We start from the raw sequence: 14154 nt of genomic DNA, 5'->3' as shown, positions 1-14154 counted from the left end.
GGAGAATGGTGGACTGCATCACACTCAAAGGAAGGCAAAAGCAACTCCAATGACCACTACACTATGTCCTTATATCCAAGATGTGCAGAAGAGCATCTCTGAACACACATGAGGAACCTTGAAGCAGATGGGCTACAAGTGCAGAAGTCTGTACCAGGATCCACTCTCTGTGAGCTAAGAGCAGGAAACTAAACCACATTTCACGTGAGTTCACTATTTGAAAAACATTGTGCAATCTGATGAGTCTCCATTTCTATTGCAACAGGTGTTAGGGTCAAACTTTGACATAAATAACATGAAAGCATGGATCCAGACCCATCCTGTCTTGTATCAGTGGTTTAGGATGTTGACGATGTGGGGGATATCTTCATTGCATTGTTTGGAACCTCAATTGAGCATTTAGTCACCACAGCTTACTTAAGTATAGGTGCTGACCATCTCCATCCCTTCGTGTCCATAGGGAACCCATCTTCTGATGGCTGCACACAGCAACATGACAGTGAGTTCACTATACTCTCCAAATACACCAGATCTCAATACTATTAATAGAGCAGCTTTGGGATGTTGTGGAACAAGAGATGTCAATAAGGACTAATCATCTCTGGGGAAGGTTTCCACCACCATGTTGAATCTATGCCACAAAGAATAAAGGCAGTTCTGGGAATCCAGCTCAGCATAAGCAAGTGTAAATAATAATAGATAAATATGCCATGTATATTTAGTGTACCGTGTAAGTGTACATAGTGAGTGTATATATTTAGTTATAGCCACAAATGCTCAGCATGAGCTAACCTCTACAGTGTTTTTGTCTTACTACCTGTGCAGCTGTACTCAGTGTTACAGGGACTTACTTCAGTTAGTTTAAACTCAGTCAAATCAAATCATAATGATATATAAAAATGAGGCTGGAGAGAACCAAGAGAAATATTTTCCTATTTTTAAGTATAAAAATCTGAACTTTAGTAAGTCAAACACCCGTGGATGAAATGAGCTCATACATTATGAATTAAAATCAAAATAGCAGTAGATACAGTTGCTGCACTCAGAACTGGCAGACATCATATCAATATATATTGTGAGTGCTATTATCCCAGTGCGCGCATGTGCGCGCGCACGCACACACACACACACACACACACACACACACACACACACACACACACACACACACACACACACACACACACTGTATACACACACACTATTATTTCTTTTTGCTTCATAAATCCAGTTATGCTTTTCTTACAATTCTCTGTATAACTATCACTTACATTTTTGTCAGTTTGATTTATGCCATCCTTAGTGGGAGGCTATTGGTGCTCAGTAAAAACCACTATTAATAATTTAATCTTGGTATTGCTTGCTGCCTGCCGCTATTGCTCAGTGTGGTTTAGGTTGCATCTTTGTGCTATGGGGATGCTGAGCAGGCATAACAGGGCAGGCCTTTGTTATTAAATTTTTTAACCACAGACAAAAAGAAGAAACGATCAACAAATATCAGAATTGTATTAGTTTGTTTTGAAACCAGTGAATTTCAGCAAGCTCACAGATTTGCACAAAATCTTATTTTTGCTTTATAACATTATGACATTTATGTTTTTGCTCTAAATATCTATCCTTCCAAATAATTTTTGAAAATGTACTATTCAATATTTTTACAAGGGACCCCTTACAGTGAGGAGGGGGCTATCGTAGGGCCAGGGGCGAGGTACACCGTGGACAAATCGCCAATCTAATTGAGGGCTTTGGGGTTTTTTTACTAGATGACAATGGCACAACCTTTATAATGTGATTTTTGTTTTCTTTGTTTTAATTGGTATATGAAAGTAAAAATATATACAAATATTTTATCCAATTTCATGCCAAATCTTGATCTTATGTTTCAAAACTATGAGGTTCATTCAGGCATTCAGCCAACCATGATCTCTATACTTAAATATTCTACAAGGTTCAAGGTTCTCTATTCGCCACATGCATAGTTATAAAAGTATAACACACAGTGAAATGAAACGGGGGGTGGGGTGGGAGGGGCAATATATATAATATATACATTAGGTGAATGTGCAGTAGTAGCATGTATGCAGCAAGCAGGTGAATTCTGTACATTAAGTGAATTAAATAAGAATAGACTGAACATTTTACAAAATAAACAATATGAACATATTTAAATTAACGGAATTTGAAATGTACATTGTGCCGGTGGGTTTAGAGTGTCTAGAAGAGAGTCCTGTCTCAGTCACTTATGGATGATGTGAGAGTCCCAGATCCCTCAGCTTTGTGAACCGTCTGCTGGGCACTATTGTGTTAAACGCTGAACTGTAATCAGCATTCTCACATAGTTACCCTGTTTCTTCTCTGCGTGGCTGAGGGTGGTGTGCAGGACGCGGGCGATGGCGTCCTCTGTGGATCTGTTGGGTCGGTAGGCGAACTGGAGCTAATAAGGTTGGAGGGCGTTTATGATGAAAAGATAATTGGTACATATCTGGTATCAGTTTACCTAAATTTGTTTTCATTTTAAATGCAGTGATTGTGAGCACTACATTCCAGCAAATGCAGAAACCATTGACAAGATTGAAAAATGAAAGGTAATCATGTAAGAAACTATTCCAGGAATAGCTTAAATAAGCAGAAAGAATACTGATGTTTGGTAGGATAAAGAATACTTGGACTGTTATCAGCTGGCTTGTTTCAAAGTGGTACCATACTGAAATGCCTTTTGATATTTGTGCTTCTCTTATCCAAAGCTGGTGATCATAGACAAGGATAGAAATGTATGTCAATTGGCAAATTGAGAATTTGAGGCTTAGCTTTCTTGTAAGTCCAGTGCAGTGGCATATCACTCCTGACACCACATCAATCCCCGCACAGAGTTTGTTTCATCTTGTGAACAAGCACCTGAGGAGCTCAACACACTATTTTCCTGCAGCACTGTTCTGGCTGTTGTGGATTTTCTGCCAAAACAGTTTACTGAGTAGTCTAAAATAAACAGAACTGTTCAGTGCTCAGCATTCCCAAGAATACCTTTCCAGATGCTGATAAAAGTGGAAATTGTGCATTATGTCAGCACAATCAAAAGTGAACCATAGCACAAAATATTTCTACTTGTTTATTTTATGACAGGCATTTAAACACACACTTAATAAAACCTTTGGAAAAATACACAGTGTAAAGAGCTGAGTTTTGTTTTAAATAGAACATTAGCTGTTGTGCATTGTGATTTATGTTATTTATATAAAGTGTACACTTTCTAGCTACAATTTTATATTCTTACATTATGGCTTTATAATTTATTTATAGTTTTATCCAATGATAAGAGATCAAATTAAGGATTCGAACCTCTGTACTGAGGAAAAATATTGGAGTTAACTCAAGCAAAACAACAAAAAACTAAATCCAGAAAGCAGAATTACCCAATATTCTGGTTCAGTAAGTGGGCAGGAATTAACACTCTTCCAAATACACACAATTACACACCCAGTCACTCTATCTTCACACTATGCATTCCAATTTCCATCCGTACTTAATAACGCTGTTATATATGCCGTGCTGTGGCTAACATCCTCTGATTTCTATCTCGTTCCTTCCATTTTCTTCCATTTATTCAGTGCAGGGTTAGGGGGGCTGGAGCGTATCCCAGCTGCCATACACCCTTGACAGACTGCCAGTCTGTCACAGGGATAACACAGAGAAACAGACAACCATTCAGAAACACCAGTTAACCTAACCCCACTAACTTCATGCCTTTTGACTGTGGGAGGACACCCGAGCACCTGGAAAAAACCCACATAGACATGGGGACAACATGCAGACTGGTAGATTTGAACCTGGGACCTTATTGTGAGGCAACAGTGCTAACCATCCCACCGCTATGCTGCCCTGATTTATATCTCACTAAATGCAAAATGGAACTCTGTAGCTCAGTATTATGTGGCTTCATATACATGTAGATGGCTGTATGTGGGTGTGTATGGTGATCCATTTGCATGCATGCTGTTCTTCTCTGCTTATGTGTTGAGTGCATCTCAGTGGTGTTTTTTTTGAACCTGCAAATCTAAAACAAATCCTTTACTGCTCACACCCCCCGGCATGTCAGTACATACTCACTGAGCTGATTAATTTTTTGTGTTTTCAATAGACACTTAACTATAAATGCTATGCTACTTCACTACAAGAAACCATTGTTAAAAATTTGAGTGTCCAGATGATAGATTTCTCTCTAAAAATGAGTTGAATGCTAGTGTGGTTACCTTTTGGGGGGTGTCCAATTTCCAATTTTAAAATATGATATTTTAGTGTTATTAAAAAATAGTAATGACATGAGCAACCCTATTAATTTTGCATAATTGATTTTTAATAAATAAATGATGATGCTGAGGTGAGGAATATATGGCCTGAATCACAATATACTTGTTAATTAGACATTGATTTTTACTTCACCAAACAATGGAAATGATTCATTATTTATAGTCATTATCAGCACACAAATTCAAAATGGAAGAGGAAATTAAAAAGTGAATATATTAGTAAGGCCAAGGAGAATTTAAGACTAAAATGAGAGAGAGAGAAAATGCATACCTGACAGATCTGGCATACCGAAACATGTAGCGAGGCTGCTTTGGGAGCATCTGACAGAAGCCCCGGTCTACAAGATCCTCACTTTCTACCGCTGGCAGAACTTTGACAGCATTCTGAGGAAGGCAGAGGACATTGAGTCTGAGTGGACAGCAGCTCAGCAGTGGTCTGTTGAAAATGAAGGTTGGTGCCTCTTGTGGCCAGAACCAACAAACCAAATGGTGGGCACCAGAGATGGCTGTGGGTGGCTCTAGCTCAGGAAGCAGAACAGGTCATGCACTGATTGGGAGGTTGGTTGGTTCTATCCTTCTCCCTCAAATATCCTTGGGCAAGATACTAACCCTAAGTTGCTCTCCAATGCAGCCATTGGAGTATGAATGTGGCATGTTGTATAAAGTGCATTCAATGCTATCTATCAGTCCGTTCCAGTCACCAAACTGAAAAAGCGTTCAAGCTTTCAAGCTTGGCTGGCATGAGGCAGCTTAGAGATATCAAAAGGCTAAATGGAACGTGGCCTTAGGAGTAACTAAACCAAAACTTGGGTATGGGAGGAGGTGGGTGAGGCCATGGAGCCTTTTGGTCAGCCTCAAGGCAATCCTGGCAAACCATCAGGTGACTCAAGGAGAAAAAGCAGTTCCTAATTCACACTGAATACAGTGGAGATGATGTGCTGCTTTTAGTGTTATAACTTGCTTTTTGCTTGACAAGAAAAACTGGAATGAGAGAATATAAAGGGCATTCAAACTGCAGTTAATATGTATTTGTCAAATCACAAATTATATCATATATTTCAAATATTGATCAACACTTTAAAAAGCCAAAACTGTAGTGCAACAGGCTGTTTTGTGGTAGCCTATATGTTGGCCTGAGGACCGTGCAAGGGCAAATAGTGTCTAGACCTTCCCAAATGACTGTGTGGAATTTACAAAATTTAATGCATCCTGTCACGCTCACCTGGAAATGGAGGGGAACAAATACCACACAGTCAGTGGGGACCTCTGAAGGGCAGTAGGCCGAAAAAGATTTGACATGGTCTTATAAATGGCAGTTCGGGTGCACCATTTGATATTGTGCAGACATTTTAAAGTTGCCTGAAAACAAGAAAACCTTTCCTTTTTCATTGCTTAATGGTTTACTTCATGCATGTTTTGTTTTGTTGTCTAAAATCATCATTGTCATTGATACATAAACAAGCATACCACAGTAACTAATTTGCTACATGAAGAGGACTGCGACAATTTGGTAAGCTGATACATAAAACATCTTTAGAAAACAGACATGGACAGTGCAGTAGTAGATTAAACTTATATATCATGCTGCCTCAAGTTTATGGGAGAGACAGAATGCAATCAAGAGTAAAACATCCATATTCACCACAAAAACTGTCTTCTTTAATATCCACCCATCCATTCTCTTACGCTTATCAGGATCATGGTGGGAGCTGGAGCCTATCCCAGCTACCATAGGGTGAAAGGTGGTATACACCTTGTGTGAGGCAACAGTGCTAACCACCTCACCACCATGCTTCCCATCTGACATATGAGATTTCTTCTACAATAATAATAATAATAATAATAATAATAATATTGTTAATTTACAGTTTAACTAAAATGAAGATCATTTTCTAGCCTTCTTTTCCAACTAGCTACAGTCACTGATGACATCTAATTCAAAGTGTTAATCTATTGCTACAAGGTGCTGGCAGCACCTGCCCTGTAGCTCAAAAGTATTGACACAGCATAAAACAAATGTAAACTCAAACTTAGTTACTTTGTAACATTTAAGTTAAAAATTTGAGTTAAAAGTTACACGGTGAAACTGCTTGGTTGTTCTCAACATTATGTTTTTGTGGTGAAACAAGTTTTCTGTTTCCATCTTTAACGGGAACCGTTGCCTTTTTTCTTTTTCTTTTGCATATTTTGCAATAATGCTGTAGTGTGTTTTGTCGAAGGCTGTTAAAGTAGCTCCCTTTTTACTAAATCATCGTTTTAAGCTGCCGTTCAGCCTGGGCTTGTCACGTTGTTGAGCACTGGGGAAAACAAATGCATGTTACTGTATCACTGATATAATGATATGACTTTTTTTATATCATATAAAAATGTATGCTTGTATTATCACAGATGATAGATTGCAGAGCCCTAGTTCAAACCCACACAAGAACTAGGTCAGTTTACCACTCAAGTACTCTCTGTGACAAATGTCCATTTAAAAATGTCCCACTATACGTGAGGGAACTATGACTTAGAAATCCACTATTGGAAGTGTAGTTATCCTTATATTTTTCTATTTCCCTACAGGCACTGACTGCTTTCCCGATTGGTGTTGTGGGTACTCTAAAAGCTATACCTGGCTCAAGGCCATATAGATACACACAACACGTGGCACACACTGTAAGGCGTATCCAGTGTTACTGAAAGGTCACTTAGTACCAGGGGTGAACTGGCAATCTCGCACTTGTGGGCTAATGGGTCAATGTTATTCTTTCTTTGTCAATATAATTAAAGAGGCTACAGGTGAGCTTGAAGAGTCACTGCACACTGACCCTACAAGCACTGACAGCAACCCATTGGTTCAATCAAATCTCTCAACATAACACGCACACACACCACCACAACCACCCCCACCCACACACACACACACACACACACACACTTTCCTCTGTACTCATGCACCTTGTAGAACAATTCAATTCAATTCAATTCAATTTTATTTATATAGCGCCAAATCACAACAAAAGTCGCCTCAAGGCGCTTCATAGATACAGAGAAAAACCCAACAATCATATGACCCCCTATGAGCAAGCACTTTGGCGACAGTGGGAAGGAAAAACTCCCTTTTAACAGGAAGAAACCTCCGGCAGAACCAGGCTCAGGGAGGGGCGGCCATCTGCTGCGACCGGTTGGGGTGAGAGAAGGAAGACAGGATAAAAGACATGCTGTGGAAGAGAGACAGAGGTTAATAACAGATATGATTCAATGCAGAGAGGTCTATTAATACATAGTGAGTGAGAAAGGTGACTGGAAAGGAAAAACTCAATGCATCATGGGAATCCCCCGGCAGCCTACGTCTATTGCAGCATAACTAAGGGAGGATTCAGGGTCACCTGGTCCAGCCCTAACTATATGCTTTAGCAAAAAGGAAAGTTTTAAGCCTAATCTTAAAAGTAGAGATAGTTTCTGTCTCCCGAATCCAAACTGGAAGCTGGTTCCACAGAAGAGGGGAGGGGCCTGAAAACTGAAGGCTCTGCCTCCCATTCTAATTTTAAATACTCTAGGAACAACAAGTAGGCCTGCAGAGCGAGAGCGAAGTGCTCTAATAGGGTGATATGGTACTACAAGGTCATTAAGATAAGATGGGGCCTGATTATTTAAGACCTCGTATGTGAGGAGCAGGATTTTGAATTCAATTCTGGATTTAACAGGAAGCCAATGAAGGGAAGCCAAAACAGGACAAATATGCTCTCTCCTTCTAGTCCCTGTCAGTACTCTTGCTGCAGCATTTTGGATTAGCTGAAGGCTTTTCAGTGAGTTTTTTGGACATCCTGATAATAATGAATTACAGTAGTCCAGCCTGGAAGTAATAAATGCATGAACTAGTTTTTCAGCGTCACTCTGAGACAGGATATTTCTAATTTTAGAGATGTTGCGCAAATGGAAGAAAGCAGTCTTACATATTTGTTTAATATGTGCGTTGAAGGACATGTCCTGGTCAAAAATGACTCCAAGGTTCCTCACAGCGTTACTGGAGGCCAAGGTAATGCCATCCAGAGTATGAATCTGGTTAGATACCATATTTCTAAGATTTTCAGGGCCGAGTACAATAACCTCAGTTTTATCTGAATTAAGAAGCAGAAAGTTAGCGGCCATCCAGGTCTTTATGTCTTTAAGACATTCCTGCAGTTTAACTAATTGGTGTGTGTTATCTGGCTTCATGGACAGATAGAGCTGGGTGTCATCTGCATAGCAGTGAAAATGTGTGCTATGTCTTCTAATGATGCTGCCTAAGGGAAGCATGTATAATGTAAACAGAATTGGTCCTAGCACTGAACCCTGTGGAACTCCATAATTAACCTCAGTGTGTGAAGAGGACTCTCCATTTACATGCACAAATTGGAGTCTATTAGATAGATATGATACAAACCACTGCAGCACAGTACCTGTAATACCTAAAGCATGTTCTAATCGCTCTAATAGGATATTATGGTCGACAGTATCGAACGCTGCACTGAGGTCTAGCAGGACAAGCACAGAGATGAGTCCACTGTCAGAGGCCATAAGAAGATCATTTGTAACCTTCACTAAAGCTGTTTCTGTGCTGTGATGAGCTCTGAAACCTGACTGAAACTCTTCAAATAAACCATTCCTCTGCAGATGATCTGTTAGCTGTTTGACAACTACTCTTTCAAGGATTTTTGATATGAAAGGAAGGTTGGAGATTGGCCTATAATTAGCTAAGACTGCTGGGTCTAGAGATGGCTTTTTGAGTAAAGGTTTAACCACAGCCAGCTTGAAGGCCTGTGGTACATAGCCGACCATTAGAGATAGGTTAAGTCATGTACTAACAGAGACTTGGAGGAGAGAGACCTAATATTTAATAATCCACATTTCACTGTTTTACTCTTTGGTTCAGATGTGGATACTGTATTGTTCTTTCTTTTTGATTGTTTATGTTTAAGTTGTTTGTTGCTGGTTTTTAGTTTGTTTTTTGTCTTTTTGGAAGCTGACACAGTCTCTATGGAGATGGTTTTTTGGGGGGGTAGCAGGAGGAGAGAAGCTGCAGAGAGGCGTGTAAGACTGCAACTCTGCTTCCTGGTCCCAACTCTGGATAGTCACTTCAACAGAGTGTACTGTTGAAGTGGTTGATGAAAGGTGGAGCTGAAAAGCTAAGAGATAAAAAGAAAACGAAACTAGTCAACAGAAGTACCAGCAACAAGTAAAATAAAGCCTTTGCAGTCACAGGATCCTGCTGTTCCTTGCATTAGCCAGGAAGAAAAGCAAGAGGAGGAACAGCAGTCCCAGCAAGAGAGTGTGAAAGAGATAAAAGAAGAAGCAATTAACATTGTAAAAAAATAGATGGAGGGATGAAATTGGGAAGGAAGAAATTCAAGGAAACCAAATGGCCCATAGCCTGCTAATAGCTAAGATTAGCTTTTAATTGTCACAAGCATCACCGCAATGCCACTAACATGTCCTAATCCAACAACAACTGTACCAAAATGATTAAAACTTGCTTCAATGTAAATCTATCTACACACACACACACACACACACACACACACACACACACACACACACACACACACACACACACACGTGTATATATATATGTATATATATACATATGTATATATGCCAGGGGTGATTTTTTTTTTGTCCCAGTCCAACCCTGCTTACTACCAAACAGGCAATTCAGCCATGGGATGGATAAACTCAGCAGACAAAGTGACAATACAGACTCCAAGAAATGAGGGCAGATTGATTGTGTGCTTGTCTGTATGTCTCTGCATTCACAAATGTGTATTTATTGTAAAGAGCTGCTACCTGAACAGTTTTTCTTAAAAAAAACAAACACAAAAAGATGGCTAACAGAAGAATAGTCTGGACTGTGCACAAATAGAAATGCTTATCTTCTTTATGGTGTCTGTCTGTCTCAGCCCAGGAAAGCCATCAAAACATGATTCTATAAATGGCTTGATAGTGACAGCTTCAGTGGTCAGACCACCATCAAAAACATCTTCTCAAATATTCTTAGTCTTCACTCCTGATGTCAGTAATGTTCACAGTTTTTTTCCCTCAGAAAATCTACAAAACTTCTGTGTGAATGTTTGAGTTATGATTGATTTGAAATTTAGTTTAATTAGATACAAGAGCCTTAAAGCACCCTGATATCCTTAAAGAGACTACACCAACAAAAAAAAGAACTGCTATGATTAGTCAGATGCAGTTGCACTTGAACACATCACAGAGATTGCTGTCACATATATTTTCTCTGCATGTGTTTCCCTCTCGCTGTCTCTCTGACACAGATGCATGTCTGCGCACACTGTAAGTGCAAAAATAATGTCATACAAGCATAAGCATTAATATCAATGACACCATCCCAGCTTTGGTCAGTATCATGGACAACAACCACAGCCAGAAGTGAGAACTGACACATTTATTTAAGCTTACTCTATAAACTCACACTGGTTTCTTCAAGCAGGCTACAACAAAACAGAAAATAACCTTGATATAATATTTTGTCTATTAGCGTGGAACAAAAGCTCGTTCCACAGAAGGTCCTCAGAGACAGGATGAAGTCACCATAAAAAAACAAAAAAACAAAACCCCACATTATTATAGCACCTAGATACAGTATATCACACACATATTACAGTACAAGTTCATATTTTCAACATACACTTGGTATCAGTGTTTCGCCCGTTAACAAAAACACATAACAGCTCATCTGAACTTTATCGTTTCTACCAAAGTCCTTGGTGGCACTGCATCTCTTAAAAATCCTTTAAACAAAAATCTTACTCTTAAAAACACTCACTCGCGTGTTAAAGTCAGATTGTGTTTCAGTGTTTGTGGGCAGAGAGGTAAGACAGACAGCCCTTGAAACAGAAATCCTGTGACAGCAGAATGAGTGGACTGAACGGGATCTCATGACAGAAAAAGACACGCAGAGAAAGAGAATGCGAGGGAGGGAGAAATGACACTGAATGCGAGTCCTATCCTTTGCGGAGGATGCAGGCGATAGGACCCAGGGGGAACCTAGGAACTTAAAACTGCTTTATTGTAGTGAAGCTAGCGGGAATAAAACGAAGCCATTAAAGGAACTTTGACATCTAAACCTTAAAGTTAAAAGCATGTGTTTAATGACGGCGCTAGAACAATAAGCAGTAGTGTGCGTGTATGCCTGCAACTTTTTTGCTTAGTGGTTATTTTATTCCAAAGTAAATACAAGCAAATTAACCACGCGGATACTTTAACGTTAAAGGACTCCACATTTAATCATTTTTCCAAACTAAAATAATCAATTCCAAACGTCCCAAACTGTTCTCTATAGAATGACCACGGAGACGTTTGTTGCCAGTGAGAGAGTAGACTAGATGTTTCCATTTCAGAGGTTCTTTAGGTTTAGAATGATCATAAATGCTTTTTTAAAAATATTTCCCCAATGCTGATACCCAAGATTACACCTGAGGAAAACCCAGTTTTATTGCACCTTTAGTGAACTCTGCTCCCCTTGTTCATGTTTTTCCCAGTTTGGCCAGTTATTGGTTAATTTACAGCTCTTACTTCTTTCAAAACTCGGTCTTGATGGTAAATGGCAATGTCCTGTTTTAGTTTCCATTCAAACGCCACCCTGTTTTATTTTGAAACGTGTCACCGGACATTCAGCACGCGTTAATCCACTCCTCTTTACGCGGGTGTCTGGCACCCGGTGTAATGTGCACTCCTCTCCATTCCTCACCAACTCTAAGTCAGTCTGTCAGAGACGGTCTGAGCGCGCACATATACACAGAGCCCTTCATACAGTCTCTGGGGCACACGCGCGCACTGACGCGCACAGACACGTTGGCTCGCTCTGTCGGAACATAGAAGACAGGAGAGGAAAGGGAAGCGGAGAGCTCCCATTTATTTGCCCCCAACTTCCCTCTTTGCATCTACTTGTGTCTTTCTGATTCTTCTTATCCACCAATGCAAGGATTTTATTACTCTTATTACTGCCACTGCTGTCCCGAACTAAGGGAAACAACTTTAAGGACCAGACGGGAGTATGTAAAATAATTCTTACTGCTGAACAAAACAAGAAGAAAAAGAAGGAAGAGATGGATAATTCTGGCGTTTGGCTGGCAGCTTTCTTCTACTTTGTACTTTGGGGACACACTGATGGACAATTCTTTCCAGGTAGTGAAGCAATTTATTCGTGTGTGTGTGCGTGTGTGTGTGTGTGTGTGTGTGTGTGTGTGTGTTTTAAATATTTTCAGATTATTTGTGCATTGGTCGGCTTTGACTCCGTTTGAGTTGAATGTCACAGCGCTGAAGTTGCTCACATAGGGAGGACATGCAGGGTGATCTGAGCGCTTTGTGATTTCCAGGGCATTACAGATGCATATGTGGTACTGCTGGATAATGTGATAGTAAAGCAACTTTAAACTCAGCACGTTAGTCTCGGAATCTAAACCACTGTTCTGTATCCACACAGAAATCTTTGCATATGGGTAAGAATGTCCGAAAAAAGGAAACTGCAATAAATCCCTTGTTTAAGTAATTACTGAGATGTTTTTTTTAATAATAGTGGCAGTTTGACTTATGATAGACACTCGTCTGAGTTCGCGTCAGCATATGCAGTTCAGCTTCACATGGCTCATCGGAGGTTTTGGCAAAGTTTTGGAGCTTTAGGAGGTTTTGCTTTACGAAGCTTACTGTAAGGACGGGCTACACGTTGTTGACGGTTAGAAATGTGTCTCATTTTCAGTTCAAATTGTAGTCTACTTTGCTGAAATCACTTGGTTTTAGAAACGGGCTGAACAGTGCGCGCTTGACTCGGTCTGAGCGCAAAACAGTCAACTTACAGCGTCCCCACACTTCTTTACATAACCTAATGATCACAGATATTTTGACATGTACTCCGGCATGCATATAAACACGCACCTGTACAGCAGTACCATATGAAAAAAGTGCAAGTGTTATTTAACTGAAGAATAACTGAAGTTTCCTTTTTAATCTTTGGGCAATGGACTAATTCTAACAGCAGTTAAGATAGCCGAGTAATACTCCGCTTCTCAAACGGCAAATATACCTGACAGTATATTACAGTAAACATACAGATACACAGTTTAAAGCTACGGAATCCTCTTGCTGTCCGCAACATCTCCCCTCCGCAGCCCACACTCAGCATCGCTCTGGCACTTGTTACGCACAGGCGAGGTATGGAGAGTTTTCGGAATCCTTTTGTTTTTAGGGATATAATCGAGTCAGTGGTGATTACGATTATCTTTTTTCAGAAGTGGAAGCTCCACAGTTAGATACAAAGACACGAGAGTCGAATTACAACAGCATCGTTATTACTCCCAAACATCGGATATATATCATTTCTTGATAAAACACATCCCGAACGAAAACCAAGAAGCCGTTTAGAAGAGATCAACATGCGATTCAGTAATGGAAACCTTTAATGATTCTTCAAAAAAATATAGTCAATATTTAAAATTATAATGCAAGCACTTTATGCCCTCTGCCTAGGGCTGTATCCCCTGTTTTGTATGCTCTTTGATCGTTGAATCTCACTTTTTAACGGTCATGATACAATATGAGACTTTCAAAAACGTCCGCTTGTGTCCTCTGCTCAAACTCAGGAAACTGAAGGTAGACGTGAGATGAAAAAAAATCCGTTAAAGTCAGCGATGTTTCAGCGGACTGCAGCAGCAACCTGTCTACTCTGTGTTCTGCTCTCTCCAAGCATCTTCTGTTTGGTATTCATGACTTGTACGACTGCAAAAAGAGGCTACTTTGAAGGAAAGACTGGCTCTAAACACTGAGTCCTTCCTCGCTTTATCTTGCATTCTGTGTTGCAGAGGTGCAGAGCCGC

General features: G+C 39.9%; 1 protein-coding gene across 9 annotated transcripts in view; it reads left to right on the top strand.

Annotated features, from left to right (window-relative positions):
• The first annotated feature begins 12022 nt into the window (after positions 1-12022).
• The window catches only part of ptprt (protein tyrosine phosphatase receptor type T), a 313327-nt gene continuing 311195 nt past the window's right edge, over positions 12023-14154 (top strand). For all 9 annotated transcript variants that reach the window (XM_084929068.1, XM_084929066.1, XM_084929067.1 and 6 more), the window contains exon 1: positions 12023-12470. In XM_084929068.1, the coding sequence (XP_084785194.1) occupies positions 12392-12470 (79 nt within the window). In that variant the 5' untranslated portion in view covers positions 12023-12391. The remainder of the gene's footprint in view (positions 12471-14154) is intronic.

The sequence above is a fragment of the Perissodus microlepis genome, chromosome 5 (genome assembly GCF_051167445.1).
Source record: "Perissodus microlepis isolate ML-2025 ecotype Zambia chromosome 5, ASM5116744v1, whole genome shotgun sequence".
NCBI lineage: Eukaryota > Metazoa > Chordata > Actinopteri > Cichliformes > Cichlidae > Perissodus > Perissodus microlepis.
Note: the sequence above shows the minus strand (reverse complement) of the source record. Positions and strands in the feature narration are given on the sequence as shown.